This window comes from Seriola aureovittata, chromosome 11 (genome assembly GCF_021018895.1).
Source record: "Seriola aureovittata isolate HTS-2021-v1 ecotype China chromosome 11, ASM2101889v1, whole genome shotgun sequence".
Lineage (NCBI taxonomy): Eukaryota > Metazoa > Chordata > Actinopteri > Carangiformes > Carangidae > Seriola > Seriola aureovittata.
Window position 1 is genome coordinate 9,422,139 of NC_079374.1, and position 19,141 is coordinate 9,441,279.

At 40.3% G+C, this 19,141-nt stretch overlaps 2 protein-coding genes across 5 annotated transcripts; both read right to left on the minus strand.

Moving 5' to 3' along the window:
- Positions 1-757: 757 nt before the first annotated feature.
- tfg (trafficking from ER to golgi regulator) lies at positions 758-16,185 on the minus strand. Of its 4 annotated transcripts, none has more exons than XM_056390058.1 (8): positions 16,055-16,185; positions 13,714-13,927; positions 13,396-13,479; positions 10,410-10,556; positions 9,348-9,515; positions 7,925-8,068; positions 1,404-1,481; positions 758-1,294 (listed from the first exon to the last, which is right to left on the minus strand). In XM_056390058.1, the coding sequence occupies exons 2-8, from the start codon at positions 13,895-13,897 to the stop codon at positions 894-896; spliced, it is 1,206 nt and encodes a 401-aa protein (XP_056246033.1). In that variant the 5' UTR covers positions 13,898-13,927; positions 16,055-16,185; the 3' UTR covers positions 758-893. The 4 variants fall into 4 exon arrangements, with proteins under 4 accessions (XP_056246033.1, XP_056246032.1, XP_056246031.1 ...); XM_056390057.1 differs by having other exon boundaries at positions 758-1,297; XM_056390056.1 differs by having other exon boundaries at positions 1,389-1,481.
- A 94-nt stretch (positions 16,186-16,279) lies between these two features.
- Positions 16,280-18,660, minus strand: jagn1a (jagunal homolog 1a). Its single transcript, XM_056389487.1, has 3 exons — positions 18,546-18,660; positions 17,689-17,789; positions 16,280-17,570 (listed from the first exon to the last, which is right to left on the minus strand). Exons 2-3 carry the CDS (start codon positions 17,775-17,777, stop codon positions 17,108-17,110), a joined length of 552 nt encoding a protein of 183 aa, XP_056245462.1. The 5' UTR covers positions 17,778-17,789; positions 18,546-18,660; the 3' UTR covers positions 16,280-17,107.
- Positions 18,661-19,141: the final 481 nt, after the last annotated feature.

Genomic DNA, 19,141 nt, shown 5'->3' on the forward strand with positions numbered 1-19,141 from the left:
AGCAACACAAAACAAAGAGATTAAAAAAAGGACTCCAGCTGGGTCTCAATCATTTATTAGGTTCAAGAAAAAAATGTTACAGTTTATACATAAACAACTAATCTCATTTAAAGGTGGAATTTGATTTGATATTAGTAAAAACCGGTGATAAGAGAAAAAGAGAGGAATAGCAAGCTGTACTGGAGGTGATATAACAAGCTAAACAAAAGAAACCTTCTTCATTACACTGGGATCTACACCTCCCACAAGCCGTCACTTAGCTAGTGTTCCCAACACGGGTCAGTTTCATTGACACATCATTAATACCGACATGGTGGTAAAATTGATCAAATAAAGAAAAAAAAAAACCAAAACAAAACGACAAAGGGGTAACATTTCATTTAGTGTCTTATAAATGCATCTATGCACAGTACTCAACACAACCGGCTGAGATGTTTGTCACAAATGCAGAATGTGGATGCTGATCTCACTCGCAAAATGAAGTGTTACCACGGAAAGAACAATACAGTTTGTGCAACAGCCTGTTTTGGTCTCCCAGGTGTGTGCATACAGACAGGTTACATGTTTACAATGACAGGTACAAGAGGCCAGAGCAGACAAGTGGTGGTGACAGGAAGAAGAAGGGAAAATAAGACCAGGGAACATACAGCAGGGCCAGAACAGAGTGGTGTGTTGAAGAGACAGCATACAAACACAAACCATCAGACTGGGGCAGGGGGTTGCTTGTTTCATATTTGGACTTGATATTTGTACGAGAGGGGAGGAGGGGGGAAAGGGTGGGGGTGTAGAGCAGTAAACCATGTTTCCTGCACCCATTCCAAACAGCTGGAGCCACATAGAGGGTAGGGGGGTTTGGGGATGTGTGAGGATCAGTAACATCAGCTGTCCTCCTTTTACCGGTATCCAGGGCCTGGCTGAGTGTAGCCCTGGCCGTAAGGGGGGCGGTTGCGGGCATACGGGTTAGCAGCTCCTGGCGGAGGGGTGACGGTGCTGCCTGGAGGTGCAGTATATGCTGGGCGGGGCTGATACCCTGAGCCAGGCTGGGAGCTGGGCGGCAGGCTGTAGTTAGCGGGCTGGGAGGCCTGGGAGGTATAGTTTTGGGGAGGGAAGGCTCCTGGTGGATACTGCTGGGCTCCCTGAGATGGATGAGGCTGCTGCTGGCCACCTTGGAAGCCTGGGGCTGGGGCCGGGCCAGGGGCAGGAGCCTGGGAGGAGGGAGGCGCATAGTTCTGAAACTGCTGCTGCTGAGGCTGTGGTGGGCCAGGCTGAGGGGCCCCGGGCTGAGGGCTGTATCCTGCTGAGAGAGGGAGGGAGAGAGAAGTCTCTCTTATTCACTCTGGAGAAGACAGAGGGTCACCTTTTTAAATCTTGACCATTTTTACTCTTACCAGGGTACTGCATACTGTACTGCTGCTGTGGTGGGGCACCTGGTTGCTGAGGCGGGTATCCACCTGGAGCCTGGTACTGCTGGTACACCTGACCTGAAGAGACAAAAACAAGTATCATCAATACACAAGAATAAAAAAGCAAGAAAAAATATTTTCATCATCCATTACATCCGAGATGCAGATGTGATTTAATGCACTTTTCATTTACACTTAGTGACACATATGAGTCTCCATTGGCCAAATGAAAAATCTGAATGTAATCCATCTTGGTTCATCAAGTTCAGTTCATCATTCAGTGCTACTCCACTCCAGTGGGTAGTGGTAATGCACCTGAGGCTGTCTTGCATCTTAGCTAGTTAGCCAAACACATCCTACATGACTCCCATTAGTGGACTACAAGCCTTCACAGGCTCTCAGGGATCAGATGAATGCTTCAACAGCTCAGTGCGCCTTCTCAATGATTGCATGTGTTGAATTCTGAAGCAGCTTTTAGATGGCTAATCTTAGTGTGATTTCAGTGTAACTGTAGTTGCCATTATCACAAGTATCCTCTAGCTCTGTAGAGGCCACTTCCATAGACGCTTTACTTACATAGTTACAGTTGGGAGGAGTAAAGACTACGTATGCGTCTTGGAGAGATGGATGCATTTTACCCCGTTTCAACATCTGGCAGGAATGCAATCGAACAGCAAATAAATAATGAATGCTTTTTGGGTTTCATTTACACTTTGCTTTTTTGAGATCAGATCACTGTCAAGTTCACCCAAGACACATGAAGTGACTAAGTGTAAAGTGAGGCTTGTATATTCACAGACATACCTGTGCATCTGGAGAGAATAACACACAAGTGCTTCAACAAAAACAGCTGCAACCACTTTGATATAAGTATTTGTTGCCAAAAGTCTGGTGCCCACAGAAATCTTTACGGCATGCTACAGTAAGAATGGGCTCTGAGCTACAGAGCAGCATGCAGGTGCCTGAGCAGATGTAAACATACATACAACCTCTCCTTACATTGTCGCTGACACATGTATCAACTACTGAGGTCCTATAGGACAGACATTCACAACAGAGGCATATTTTCCTGCATCAAGACAAGAGTTTGTCCTCTGCAGCACCAGACATGTCTAAGTCTTCAGACAGTGGCTTCCTGTTGCACTTTTATAAACTATGATTTCACCAATCCGCACTGCCTACGTGCACATGTGGAGGATAGTCATCATCATCTCTACAACTTCAGTCGTCTCAGTCATGTACTTTAAATAGTATTTCTTTAAAAAGGCCTCTGAATATCCAAGAAGCCTGAAGCAACAGTTAAACATATTAACCACATCTCAATGGCATGACTGTAATCAGTCTTTTGCTTGACAGTGATGCCATTGCACAACGTTTTTGTTTCAAAAACAGGAAACTTATTTTCATTGTTTTTTTCAAATTTGCTCATCAAGTTTTCCATTGAATGCCAGAATTTTCAGCAAACATGCAAAGACCTGGCAAACTAGTGTTCCTCCTTAACAAGGCCTAAATCTTACTCCCAAATCTCCTGCCTGGCATATAAATGGGAGTGACGACACATGAAAAGTACAAAGAGAGAAGGCATAATGAAAAAGGACTGGATCCGGGTTCACTGATTTTTCAAGCGCTGGTAAAACTGGTGCTGATTTTCCACTCTTTGGGGGGGCTGATATTGTGGCAACATTCAGTTTTTGAGAGTAAAACAGAGCAAAGCTGAAAGACTATGAACTCCTATTAAATTATTCCGTCCTTACTTTGTATCCAGTGGTTCATAATTCAAACCATTCTACGCAGCACGGACAGTACAAGAGAATTCACTTAATGTTGGCACATTGAAATAAATATACACCAAGGAGCCAAAACATTATGACCACTCACAGATGAAGCAAATAACAGTGATTATCTCATAAGAATGCTGCATGTCAAGGTCTGGGGTATATTAGATGGTAAGTGAACAGTTGGTTCTCACAGTCAACATGTTGGAAATGGTACAAATGGGCAGGTGCAAAGACCTGAGCTACTTTGACAAAGGTCATATCGCTATGGCCAGAAGACTGGGTTGGAGCATCTCCAAAACAACAAGGCTCATGAGGATGGGAGGGACAAACCCTGCAACAGGGAGTTGAGGGATGTGCTGGAACCAGCCAAATTCATGGCGGCTCCACCTAGCAACTTTCAGGACTTCAAGGATCTGCTGCTAACATACCGGAGCCAGATAACATAGTACACTTTCAGAGGTCTTGTAGCGTCCATGTCTCAATGGGTTGGAGCTGTTTTGGCAAGACGCGAAGGACCAACAGCTTATTAGGCAGCGTTGGTCACAATGTTTTGACTCAGTTTATTTTCTGTATAGTCCAGGCAGCTAAGGCTCACTGTGGCAGAAAACAAGTCATATTACTTTTCACTGCTCGGGGAGACACTTGACAACTAAATATTTAGCTAGAAACAGTGAACCTGTTTGGTGCCTTTTTATAAGCACTAAAGTGATGCGGCAACCATCTGTTATCTCACTGACAGCACCTTTAACATGCTCTTTATTGTGTGAAAAGGCATGTGTGTGAAACTGGCTTGTCTCCTGTTCTCCCCAGTCTGTAATCCATCATGACTGTTATGTAAGAGTGATGGAAGGATGTGTGGCTGTTAGACCTCTTTGGCCTGGGAATTCAGTTGATTCCAGCACGGCCAAGAGGTCAGCTATTGGGGACAAAGATATTTGACTGGGGGCTCGCTTAAGACAGTGTAGCATTGCTCCAGGAAATAAATCCCCAAGTTTGGAGAATGATGTTCACTGAAACAAAAGAAGCATTTGGCTGTAGCTCTGCTGACCTCCATGCATGCCTTCAGAGAGAGTCATGAGAATATGGTCCTATTTTAAAATAAACATTTCACACCGAACGCACATCTGCCCATCTGATAAAGAGCCTCATGCGAATGTCTCAGTTGCTGCTTCATACACACGTTTACAGTTTTGTTCCTGCACAGATGTAAATTATTGCCAAGGGGTCTATCACCATCTGAGAGACAATGGTTTGAAATCTTTACCATATGCCTGTGGATCTTGTTAGCGACATTCTTAGGGTAACAAGTAATCTAAGTACATTACAAGTGAGCTTAAGGCTACCTTTAAAAGGCCACAAATGCTCAGCTGGTGTCTAATCTCATGTGCTGGCATTCCCTTTTATAAATTCTTGTGTATCGACTGGCTGTTCTGATTTGCCTTGAGGATGTCATACTGACAAACAGTCTGCAACATGAGACAGGAATAATGCAAGGAAAAAGCATGAGGAAAGGGTTGACTGGGAGGGGAGGCTGGGCAGGATCTAGTTTAATGTGTTTGTGTGCCAACCATCTGCAGCCTTAGGAGTAAGAAAAGAGAAGAAGGGAAACTGTAAGAGGGGAACGATACAGGGAGGACAAAGTGTTCATTATCCACTGCTGGGCTTGGACGTATCCAACAACCGGCCATAAGATTAAGAGACGGTAACTAGCCAAAGCTGCCAATGTGTAGTAAAAATATATTATTTATGTCAGTGGGTATATTTCCTTTTTAGTTGTCTCCCTTAACAGGGAGGTCAAAGTTAACTTGCTTAACTTCAGAATGGTTAACACCTGATTCTTCTGTTGAATGCGTGTCCTACACTAATGGCCGGTCAGCCTACTTAATACTCACACCTAGCTTCCAACATCCAGTCATCAAGATCTTCCAGAACCATCAGATGGGATCAAGAACCCCTTCATCTACACTACCTGTCCTGTTCCAAATGTATTTGTTTTACTTACAATGAACTGGATGTCGTTTAACATTACTATTATTATAACATGGGGATATTGTTACAATAACTTGTTCATACAAGACAGTGATTCTGAAGTCAGTAGGTTGGGTGAAGTTTTCATTTGCACTACCACTTGCAGAAGCTGAATGTTTCAGCTATTTATCTTGGGGTTTCCTGATCAAGTGTTTCTTTGGCCCCTATCTTCATCCTTCTCCTTTATCACTGGAAATCTGCTTATACTGATTGTGTATGTATATACGTATCAAATATGTATCCAACATATTACACTAACAGCAGTAGCCTTATGATGAAACATGGTATTTTTCACAAGCTACCTGATCCAAATACTGAAGGTCCTGGTTCAAAAACCTATCCTATGATATCAATGAAAGATAAACTGCAATTCCTAAAACTGACTCCTGAAATCGGCCCAGGTCGGCTCAGGACAGCTTTATTTTTTTCTGTGATTTATTTCAACTTCTCTGCCCGCTTGGTAAAAAGTTTTCACGCATTTTCAATCGAATCAGACTGTGTTATGACCTTACAACTGATCTAGGTTTATGATAGGCGTGTCCTGTGCATTTGCCTTAAATTATCTGGTAGTTTACAGGTTATTGTGACTATAAAAATAAAGATCTGCCTGACACCAATTTGGAATCCTATTTGTTTATTTTCTTCCAAATCCTGCATATTTTTATTATTGAAGATCATAAGTTCAGTTTATAATATAAAAAAAGACATGATGAGAACTTATACACAATCATCACAGAGCAATCGAAATGCAGTGTAATGAGCAACTTGAAACTATTACTCAGTAATAACAATTCCACAAAAACATGTCCTGTCATTCCTTGCAGTAAGCTAAGCCAGGCTGCCAATTTTAAACCCATGCAGAGCTTGGACTGATTGTCAGACCTCCACGATGACATGGCCCCATCACCACATCAGAATCAAACATCAAATCAGAAAAAACAAGTTGCCTATTAGACAACAAAGTCTGTTGGCTTCTCCCTGTCCTTGTGTTATGGAAGGAAAAGAGAACCATGAACAGTTTTCTGTTGAGCTGGATGTTTGTGTGCAACATGTTGTGTCGCTGGCTAACCCTGTGACTGAGTAAGGCTTCCTTCTGGACCAACCAAACTCTTATTTAGCCCTATGGACAGGCCCAATACAATCATGGCCAAACCACAAACCACCAGTTCTGTTCATTTTCCGTGTTGCAGGTGTGACTGCTCTCAGAGCAGAGGGCTCTCAGAGGGTGCAACATGAGGCATCTTTTTTTGCTCCAGTGGCTTCCACATTCATCTGGGCCAAACCACAGGCTGAAAACAATCTAATCTGCTTATAGCAATGTGGTAAACAATACAAGAGGCTTCACCTTTATGGCTGCACCTGCTTGGGCCTTTCTTAACAACAAAACAGAAAACAATCCAGAGAATTCCTTAAAGTTAAGTGAGAAGCTTGGGAAAGGGGGAAAAAAAAAAAGCTATGGCACATTGGCACAGAAGATCCAGCCCCCCCGAGCTGCATCCCAGAGAGGCACTGTGCTGAGAAAATTAAGTAAAATAAGCCCTGTTTGTTTTTGCCAATACTGCCTGATCCTTTATTCATTTATCTTTATCTACGGCTTTGGTTCAGATCCAACACTTCAGTGTTAAAAATTGCACATGGGGGAGAGCTGTGATAAGGTCTGCTCTGAGTAAGATAAATGCTAATTCCATGGATACTCCATGTTTACATAGTGTTGATTAAGACTCAACCATGGTGAGAGTCAAGGCTAAGTTCTCATTTAATAAAACTTGCTGCATCAACAAGAATGAATTTGATTACCAAAAAAGGTAATAAGATTACAGTACATGCCACTGTGTGATCTGTAGGCTGCAAACATCTGTCAGTATAAATTGGTTAACAAAGATCCTGAGCATATATTCTTCCCATGAATGATTTAACCTCAATTTGATCTTCTGATTAATGCAGCATTTTCTCAATTTCTTTGTATATTCCACTTAATTTAATCAACTAAGGATAACTGGCGGGATGAAAGTGATACTTTCTGTATTCCAAAGAGAAATCAAAAGAAGGTAAGTTTAATATGATCAACACAGCTCACTAAACAATGGCAGTATAGTCTTATAATATTGTCTGTTGTACTCTGATACCAATCTATCAAGTAACTAAATTACACATGAATAAAAGTAGGCCAAGAAAGAAAGAAAGAAAGAAAGAAAGAACGAAAGAATGAAGCCAGTATATTTACAGTTTAGACAGGACTGAACTATGAACAATATAGTATAAATATACTGCAAGAACCAATACTACTAATGCAGTGTTTAAGAGATAAACAATCTGGCCTGCGAACCAAGCTAAATGTTACCATGGGATATATTTCTAGGCCTCCAAACATAGGTTTACAAGATCCCAGGCAGAACTATTCTTTGGAAAACAAATAATCCTGGATCGGTATTTTAGGGCAACATGTTCAAACTGTCTTGCTCAACAGGGGGTCATATTTAATGAGGCTACTTTGGTGGTAATATGGGATGTTTATCCAATACAACAGCACAACTGTAAAACATAAGTAACTGCTTAACCACCCACACTGCAGGGTCTCCGATTCCCTGTGGTCATTATGACATTACGCCTTTCTGCATACTTTCTTACACACACATATCTGACTAACCCTAACACCTATATGCTCTGTTATGTAAGACGTCTTTCTGGGGACATCTGTGTGTGCATGTGTCTCACCATCCATGCCAGCTGCGGGTCCCTGCTGTACTCCAGGATAAGGAGCCTGTTGGGGGGGCACTCCTGGCTGAGGGGCCGCAGACGAGGAGGAGGCGATGCTGTCAGGGGTCCCTGAGCGCTCCTCTGCAGCAACCGCTGGGGGAGCTACTCAGGTAACACAGAGGGAGACAGATTTGAAGTGTGGCTATGAATGCTTTATGACAGCTATTCATTGAAACTAAACAATACAGTCATGTAAATGAATGAGGACACCCTATGGAAACTGTTGACTTTTTGAACATACATGAATAAGCAAACAGTTGATCCTCTTTGATACAGTGCCTATAGATAAAGGTGATATACTTGAACAAAACCACAAGGAAAATTAGCTTTTTCATTCACTTATTCAACAAAAATATTAACAGATGTAATATTTCCCTGTGGAAAACTAAGCAGACCCTTGGCCTCAGACGGTAGTATTGCCGATTTCAAATCCCCACAGAGCATTTCAATAGAATTCAAATCTGAGCTTTGATCAGGCCATTACATAACCCTTTATTTCTTCTTTTTGAGCTATTCCTGGGTGGATTTGATTGTGTGCTCAGGATTATTGTCCTGTTTAAAGGGCCACTTCTGATTCAACTTCAACTTTGGACAGATGGCATCACATTATCTTCAAGCAATCTTCGCTATGACGCAGAATTCAGAGTTGAATCAGTGACTGCAAGCTGCCCAGTTCCTGAGGCAGGAACTGCTGTTACTGTGGCCAAACAACTATCTTTGATTCCTCTGTCCAGAGCACATTATTCCAAAAGGTCTTGCCTGGTCTTTAGCTATATGTTCATTGGCAAACTGTAGTCCTGCTCTAATGTTCTTTTTGGACGGCTATGACTTTCTCCTGGCACGCCTCCTGTACAGGTCAAATTTGTGCAATGTCTTTCTGACGCATGCACTTTGACACCAACAGTTGCGAGAGTTCCTGCTGGTAACTCTTTCAACTATTGGTGTCAAAGTGCAATTTAAATTGTGGGGGTCTTGGAGACTTCTTTTTGCATCATACTGTTGGCCCTTGGGCTGAATTTACCCAAATCCTGGACAAATTGACATATTGACATTTGAAATCTATGCCACTTGTATATGATTACACATACAATAGAATGATTTATTTAAAATAATTTGCAGATCTTTTTAAATGCCTTGCCAGACTTTTTTTTCCTGAAGGCCTTAGAGGGTTCTTTAGATCTTGGCATGATGATACCACACACTTCAACAGCAAAAGAGAACACCAGACCCTAGATGTCAGAGGTTTAAATAAGAAAGGTTCCACCTGCACTTCCAACTTTTTCAAATATGTTGAAAAAGTCAACAATTTCCATTGGGTGCACTTAGTTTTTTACGACTGTATATAAAGATAGCACCTTTAATTTCTGAAGTTATGCAATACCTTGGGCCTGGTCCTCGCTCAGGCCGAAAGCAGAGATGACATTCTTGCTGACCTCGTCCTGGTTTTTTAATGGGTCGAAGGCTGACATGCTAGCTGCACTGACTGGAGTTGCCTGTTTCACTGTGGGGTCTGCTGCCACAACTTTACCTTCACGTACATCCACTGATTCTAGAAATACAGGTAGAGAAATGTTCAAAAAAAAAAAAAAAAAAAAAAAAAAAAAAAAAAAGAAACAGCAGAGAAAATGTTGCAATAATGCAATTCATGTATGTACCATTTCATGTTACTTATAAAGAGACTTCTTGTTACACCATCAACAAAAACATGTAGTACACGGAACAAATGCCTGTTTATAAATGAAAAAATTGCTTAAAGTTACAGCTCACAGATGGTGGCAAAAAACACGAAAAACATTTTAATACAGCAGCCTACAATGCCTATAATCATACTGTAATGTGACAGCACATGTCCCTCAAATTAATGCTTTGGTCAGTCATGATGACAAGGGAATGGTGTATTTTTGTTTGAGCCATGCATGTGTGGGTGGATGGCCACAATCAAACTGGACTGAGCTGTATGAAGTATAAAATTAAAGATAGAATTGTAGCATACAATTCCATACAAATCTTAATATTAAAACATGACAAACAATGATTAAGTCTCATAAACTGTCTCAGTCTGGTGCCTGTGTCCATGTGGGATACAGATCTTACAAGTCTGACAGTGAGCATGTGGAAGATGAACAAGTGTTACTTGTTAAGGAGGCCGTGCAGTGCTCCTCAGCAGGATTAAGAGACTTAACACAAAGTTTACAATGAAAAAAAGAAAATAAATCAAATCACAGTTGGCTGTGTTTGTGCACATCTGCCAGTACCTAATGGGGCATAATGCTTGTTGTGGACCCAGCAGGTTAATCGTGTCTTGTATTGTGATCCTCATCAATCGGTAGAAGTTACGAGTTCTCATGTTAAAACAATTCAAAGAGCAGTTGTGCGCGCACACACACATACTGTAGGAAAGACTGCAAATGTTGCAAGAAACTGCAATGTGTAAAGTACTTACCACTGTCCGGTGCTGTAGCAGCCAGGCCAGGCTCTGTGGGGGGCTCCAGGCTATCCAGGAGGTTGTTGACTTTATTCCTGAGCTCAATGAGCTCCCTGCGCAGGTACTTCACCTGACTGGACTCCAAAGGCCGTGGCTGACCATTCACTGCGGACAGTAAGATGGAGGGAGGGGAACCATGTGAGCAAATCAGACAAATCCTTAATATTAATTTGGAGAATATGTTTGAGCAAAGTCATTTCTAAATCTCCTTTTGTGTGTTAGACCTTAAGGAGGATGATTGATAGCACCTGAGTCTTGATTGCTTTTACAGAATACAACACTCCTCTAGTTCATACCTTTATTAATGGGGAATATTTGTGCATCACTGAATCTGAATCGCATTTAATACAACTGTTTCCTACTTGGGACAATTTTGTCTGAACTGCTTGTTGACATAGATCACAGTCTCCAACTGAGTAACAACCATGAGCTCCCTGGAATATCTGGGTAAGACTGTACAAAATGCAGCCTAGCAGATAGTAAATCAAATAAAATGTGGTAGGAATACCACCCAGCAGAGCCTCACACCCAGAGAAACCCTGAGAGTACTGGACATATAGACTGACTTGTTTGTATGAGCCTAAAAACTGACAATATACTGCTACCATGGAGAGGCACGTCAACTACTGGAAATATGTTCTGGTAAATAATGATTAATGGGTCAGTGGACAGTCTTAAAGTAGCTCATTAGTCAGAAAAGAAAAAAAACAGTGCTGTAACATACAGCAACGTCTGTTTAATGTAAAACCTTCTGCAGTTCACTGGTCTGGAAAAGCTGTTAATTCAACACTAAGTATGTGCACATTATGAATGATGATCTGTCCAAATTCTGTTAGCTCCTCATTCTGAAAACCTGGGATAACAGGGATCATCTATCACATGGCTGACTTCACAAAGCCATTCACAACAGCAGCCAGGCTGACAGAGGGAGTGAGAGCTTCATCATCATCACCACACCCTGCCAGATAGGCATTTAACTAACAATGGAGCTGAGAACACTGGGCACGAGGGCTCTGGTTTATCGTCCAACTGTCAGCCTACATGTGGTGATTTTACTTAATGTTATGTCATTTTTAACAGGACAACATACTTCAGTGCATATCTTATCTTATTTTATGAAATAAAATTAAAGCAATCATGTACAAGAAAAACTTCTTCACAATCTTCAGCCATACCTGACCTGTACCATGTTGGCTGCTCCAACTACTTCCAACCTTTACTTTCCTGTTCCAAATTGATTAAGGAGTGAAATTTCTATTGCTGAAGAATGAATGTGAGAATAGAGATCCCCAGACATTCTTTTCTCACATAAGTTTCTCTGTTTGAGCTGATAATGTTAAACAGAGATCCATGGGGTCATGCGGTACTGAGCTGAAACACGGGCTGCTATGAGAATCCAGCTACACTTGCTTTCTTTGAATCTCGACACATGTCTGAGGATATCATTTCCACGTGAGGTCATGCCATGTGATGATGAGCCAGGACTCAGTTTTGATTGGGAGGAAGTAAAATACTTTTTTAAAAAGAAGAAAAATATATCTTACAGCCCCCTGGCTAATAATAGCAGCAACAGGAGAACAGACTGACTCGGAGCAGAGCAAAAGAAACAACATCATGTTGTCATTACAAATTCTATTATTAAATTTCCATGATGCCATGGTGTGTTATGGTTTTGAGACGTGTTTTGTTTCACAGCTGACAGCAATATTCTGTAGACTTGTAAAGTTGGGCTTCGTTTATGTCTATATTCCCATACAGGTAAATCTCCACCACAACTTTATGCCCTTGCAGAAAGGACAAAGCCCCGAAACACCATTTTGTCTATCCAACAGCTAAACACTGGGACGTAATACTGCCTTTAAATGAAGAACATTTACAGGAAATAGAATAATTCATGAGCATTAACAAAAACATGTGTAATGTAGAAGTGGCCTGCCAGGAGATATCAGCAGTGAAAGCATCAAGTTGTATTTTGACATTTACAGATTAAAATCATGTGGTAACCATATAGTGAAACAAAACAATCCCAGATGGCATATTTGATCAGTGCAATTCAATTAATGACATGCCATATTCTTCAGCATTAACTTTGTGTGTCTGCCTTCTTTAATTGAATGCACATATTTTTCTGTTAAGTGAAAATCTTTTATCCTTAAAGCATGTTGAAAAAAAAGACTAATTGACTAATAGATTACATTTTAAAACCAGTTGAACTGAGTGAGAGCTTTTTTATAGGTATTAGTCGTTTATGTCTGTAAAAGGGCTATTTTACCCTATAGTTACTGGACTCCTGGTTTTAAGTGCAATCACATTTTTTATTCCTATGTAATTATCAAAATCATACTCTTGATCAAGCAATGCACTGTATGTAATCAGTCCTGTAAAAACTGAAAAATTGAACACAATTTTATGGAACATGTTGGCAAAAACAGGTCTCAACTGACTTGTTAGGGTGAGGCCTACTGGCTGTTTGGCTAATGTGATTAATTCTTCTATGTCATAAACCTGAAGGCCTACTGAATGACTGTGGATTTAGCTTGGTTGACACATATTTAAAATTAAGACTAGGAACTGGTATAACTGGCACAAAGATCTTTTGTCAGTATATCTACTGCCTGTCACACTGTTTGTTTGCTGAGCCAGTGCTAAAAGACACACAGAAATTCCACCCAAAATTAGTCAGATGGGAGTGCAGACAACTTTTGTAAGGACATTGAGGAGGTGAGGTTTGTTGTGCCAAAAAATGAAACTGGACTGCCCTCCAGTGACTGGCTGCTGTAACAGCTGATGTGGAACATTCTTGGTTTACAGTTCACAACACTATCAACACTGTCACGTGATTAAATACTTTCAACATCTACAGACTTACAGTTTATATTCCTCACTTGCACGACTGTGTATGCTTATGAAGGGGCAACAGAAAGGAAATGCTTAAATATCTTACCAAACAAAGTCAGTTTGAGTATTCTACTGCACTGGATGGCGAAGGAGAGGTCAGAGCTGTCGAAGATGGTGATGAGGTCATCATCTACAAAAATATAAGAGACCAGATGATGTATTGTACTGAAAATTACCTCTATCCAAAAAAAACAAAACAAAAAAACAAAACAAAAACAAACAAACAATGACTTCATTCGCTTATTGGATTTACGCTGTCAAGTGTTCAAATACATCATACACTATATATTAGTTTACAATAAATAAGCTGGGCTGAGAAAAAACATATTGTCAACATTTACAAAGGGCCAGTGTCCTGACTCACCTTCATCCTTGTATTTTATGGTAACCTCGTCGTTACTCTGCAGCTTGCCCCTAAAGACACGCTGCATCATCAGCACCAGCTCATCGTAAGTGATGTCTTCATTATGGATAGGGATGCGTCTGATGTCGTCACCCAACTGGGCTTTGATGATCAGCTTGCCACTCAGGTCCAGCTGGCCGTTCATGGTGCCGTCCGACCTGTTCTGCTCCCACCACTTAACAGAATAGGAGGAGAGGTAGTTTGAAAAACAACCAACTAAACAACAAGCCTATTGCCCCAGCTTTCCTTCAGTCTTTCTCACTGTCAGTTAGAGGCCATTTCAGTTTTACTTCTGTAGTATAACAAAATAAGCAGCGGTTGATTTTAATTTCACCACATGCCGATTAAAAACAGAAAAAAAAAAATAAATAAATACAAAGTAATATTAAGATTAAAAAATAATAACAATCAATCGGCTCAGTATTTAAAGACGTCTATTATTTATCTTTATATGTACATCTACCTTTAGAATGAAACATGTTGTCAATGTGGTACTCTATTAGTGTCAAACATGCACAGAAGAGGTTCAGTAACTGCAAATACTGCATGACATGGGACTTCTCAAAGTTGTCTGCTGGACACTACGGACAATATGACACAATACAATGCTGGGTAACACCCATCCCACTATGAGTTTTCATTAAATTTTAATTTGCTGTTGATGCACTAATCTTTAGGAAAAAGAAACTGATGTATTGCATGTATTATAAGTTAACCTTAGAGATCTTTAGGAATCATAAATATTGATGTTACGTTAGTTTACATGGAGCTGCCATGTTATGTTATCCTGGTGTGTCTTTATGCTTTACAGAACTTGGACAAAATAAACAGACAATTCATCTACTCTAATAGCCTGATTTATCCAAGTGCACTACATCATCACACAAAATTAGAAATAAATTAATAACAGCTACATGTATTTGTCATTATAGTCACATTGAGGCCTTGGTCTGTGTAAGTAGGTTAACAGGTCAGGGGATGTGGTTGCTGTGAGAGTCGTTTTTCATGATTAAATTGTGGTTGTTTCTTTAACAACAATGAGATTATGATGAAATTAGCAAATCCTCTGGACTGATCTTTATTGTCTTCCTTGAAGGCACCTTGTGACATTTAAAAAATGAAGGAGCGAGCTGCACTTCACTCTAAGGATTTAATCAGACAGTCTCCATCAGTAACAATATCACACAGTTTCAATTTAACTGCAGAGTCTAAGGGTCAAACACCACCCTGTGAGGTGGCTAAACCTATTCTGTGCTATTGTAGATCTCCTTACAGACTTTGACCCAAATAACAACCAGTTAGATAAAGAGAGTCAAAGCTTTCAACCAAGTTGAGTGTATCCTTTACAAGAATGTAATGTGATCATTTGTATGCCAGATAGGTGAAACTACCAGAATTTGTTTGGTATGCAATCTGAGACCTACATTTTTAGTCTGTGATAATTTAACATGTCTCTCATTGATTGTGTGTAGTCACCAGCTGGATTAATTACGATGTTACCTGCCAATGATCTAGGCTGGACAATTTACTACTGTGAATTTAATTCCAGAAATGCTGCGGCTTTGCCTGTCCTAGCCAGATGAATAATTGGCTGGATGCTAGGGATTGTCTGGTGGCTAACGTTTAGCATACACTTATATTAAATGAGAACAACAACAAACGAGTATCTACCGATACTGACTCTTACACACTTAACATTTAAATGTCATTAAAACGCAACTTAGCTAACGCTGTTTGTGAAAGACGCTCAATCGCAGAGTCATCTGTCAGTGGCCCATAAACAGCAGTCCCCTCCTAACTGCTAACATCTACTAGGCCGCCTCACCACTACAGTAACACTGTTCACAATATGAACCAGGTATCCTGACTAAAAGGCAACAATATGTTTAATCTATCATAGTGGAATTGCATGAGTTAAGAGTAAACTGTATGCCTTAATTTCACTTTTTAGAAGTAGGACGGCAAAAAGCGATTTCCTGGTTAACTTATAATAGCTGCTTTTAATAGGCATTAAGGGCTAAGTAAGCCAACATATTGTTAACGAACTAATGTTTCAACTTCTCAGTCCTTTAAATAAGAGTAAATAGTTACGCATCTTTTTGTAGATAACTTCCCATAAATCAGTCTGCACCTGTTTGGGCGAGTTAGCTTAGCGTTAGCTCATTACATTAGTCAGCTAACACTAGCTACTTCGCTTGCTAGTTAGCATCATACCAGTCAAACAGTGATAGCATAGTAACCGCTGTGTGGTTAAAACTAAATGATGATACAGCTAGGACCCAAACCCAAGAAAGCCTTTTACCTGAATCAGACGACTTGACCACGCTGTATTTCACAGGTTTCCCCTAACCGTGAAAATCAAATCTGTTAGCTAGCCTAGCCAGACCCGGGCCAGCATCAGGAAGTGTCCTCCAGACTGTCAACGTCAGCCAGTACGTGGCATTCACTGTGCGCAGCCGCACACCATCTGACCAAAGTGCGGTGTGACTGACACACCTAATTATAAAGATAACAAACACCAGTCATCAAAAGTTGAAGAGCATTCGTTTAATTTTATTTGGTTTACAATACATATGTTATCCATGTGCACAGGCTGAATACACTGGCTTTCTGATGCTGAACAAAAATAACTGAAAACATAACTGACATTGTAAGAGGTAGATTTAATGAAGGAGAAAAAAATCAGGACACCTGCAGCAATGGAAACTTCCTAAAAACATACAGTGGCATTTTCTGAGAAAACTTTACAGAACTGTGCAATAGTTTTAGGCATTAAAAATAAAGTTAGGATGTTTTTAAAAACAGACTGACTGGATGATGTTGAGATCAGGCCACTGTGAGGGCCATACCATCTGTTGTGACACCTTATAGACACCTCCCTGGTGGTACTGCATGATGGATAAGAATCTAAACATCAGAGGAGGTTAAAATTTTTGCACATGACTGTATATGTTGGAACAGTTCATGCCTTCACTCTGTTTTATGAGTATAAACACCTCTACATCTCTTCTGTTCAAATCATGGCAACATCTTTATAGGGATGACAACAATGATGTGGTCTTAAATGACTTCTTTTTCTGTTTGGAGAAAAGCAGCAGCCCAGACTCAGTGATGGAGAGGGTGCAAGGTAATTGAATTCCAATGACACTTGTCAATAATTGTGACAACAACAAAAAAAACAGGTTTCAGCATAAATTATACATCTTACTCCATCTTATATCTATCTGTGAGAGAACACTGGTTTCTACGGTATGTTTTGATATTGATAACTGAATAAATAGACATGAATAAGTCTCATAACTAATTTTTAAATTAAAAAACACAGTTCTGCCCAGTCACAGCTTTCTTCACTCCATTATTTCTTCTTCTTCTCCTCTGTGGCACTGAACCATGAGTCTAACAGTTTTTTCATGTAATATAACTGCCAGGCGTGCACTTGAACAGCAACCACCATGATGAGGTACATAACTGTCACTGCAGAAAAGCCAAAAATGAAGCGGTAGGCCTTTCCATGGCGGTAGAGCTGCTGTGCTACAGGAAACATCTCCATTCCACCATAAATAAGAGGTGCAACAGTGAACAGCCCTGCGCTGATCATGGATATGACCAGGTAACTGATATTGTTCTTTGGAAGTGACAGACTGCTGCAGAGCAGAGGAAGGAGACTGAGCAAGTAGGGGTACTCCCACTGGTATGGCATGGACACTGTGTCATGTGACACTAGGTTGAGGTGGCTGACAGTCACCTGTGCAGCAACCAGCAGCCAGATCAGAAGGTGGACCAAGTTTAACTTCCGCACCTCTGACTTCAGAGAAGCACTGCAAAATAGAAAGCAGAATGTCAGGGTGTGTTGGAAATCCTTGAACATATATCTGCTATTTGTAGATAAAATTTACATTTAATGAGCAACATCAGAAACAGATCAAATTTACTTGCCTCATTTGGTAGTGTGGCGCCACCTTTTCTCTGTGTTTAAAGTGAGTACCATTGGTACCCTCAGCTCTAGGACCTACACGTGATGTCATGTTGAGAGAAACCTACTGACACACAAAAACCATCCTATTTCAGAAGCCAAAACCTGACAGAACATGAGCTGCTACTAACAATTATTTACATTTTTCAATTATGTTGTCTCTATCAGGAAATAGTGAAAAATGCCTATCACAATTTTCGAAAGCGCAGAGTGATGTCTCATATTGTTTGTTTTGTCAGCAGTTCAAAACCAAAACATGAAAATATTCAATAATGTTTCATTTACTATAACATGAGACAGAAAAGCACCAAATGCTCACCACCTTTGTCTTTTTTGCTTGAAAAATGAGTTAGATGATTAATCATTTAACAAAATAGCTGCCAGTTGTTTTTCAGTAAGTCATTTAATTGAAAAATTAACTAATTGTTTGAAACTTTTAACCTGCTTTTGTCAAAGTATGAGAAGACCCATAGTTCAAATGTTGCAAGACAAAAAAAGATGCTATCAGAGTCGAGAAAATCAAGTAAATAATGACACAAAATCGTCCATAATAAACCAGACTGTTGTCTGATTCTGACACCAAGGTGTTAAGTGTGATACAAACTGAAAATGACTAATTTCACCCAGATTATTTGGGCCGTTAGACAGGTTATAAGTAGGTTGGTGCGTTAGCTGCTGTTGCTAAATAACCCAATTCAGCATATTTACCTATAATACGTACTGTTTTTGTTAGGGTTAGCGTCGTTTTATCATAAGAAATTACAACAGAGTATGACACTAAACACGACGCTGCGAAATATAGATTACATACAAATCTTACCGCTGCGTGTTTCCTTACGTCTGATCAAATCCGTTGTTTAAATTTCGACTGATCTCACAAAAGATGTAACAAATGGATTGTAGCCAACAGCTCAGCGCATGCGCTCAACCTCTTCAAACAGGAAGTCCCCCTCCTCCAACGCAGCATCAGCATCTCTCCTCTCATCACGGTTTAAATCCTTTTCCTGGATGTTACTGTACCAGCCATTTAGAAGCAATTCTTTTTTGATTTTATCATATATATCATTTATCCATATAGGGTTTTTTTCTCTTCAGATAAGATTAATTAGCTATACAAAAAACTGACACCTTCTTTAAGACAAAAAATCCATGAAATCAGAGCCTGACTATTAGATGGATGGATCAATGTTAAAAAACCAAACAGGTTTTTTGGAAGTGTCAACCAGGACAGATGCGACCCGACAATCCTGTAATCCAGCCACGTGCCTCAAAGCGCTTAGTGGACTCTTTTGTGCCATCAGTCATCAGACTCCACAACATCACAGCACCCAGTACCACCTACCATTATTGTATCTATCATTCCTATTTTATTTTTATCTTATTTTTTATCTTAAACATTTTTCAGTAATTGGCTTT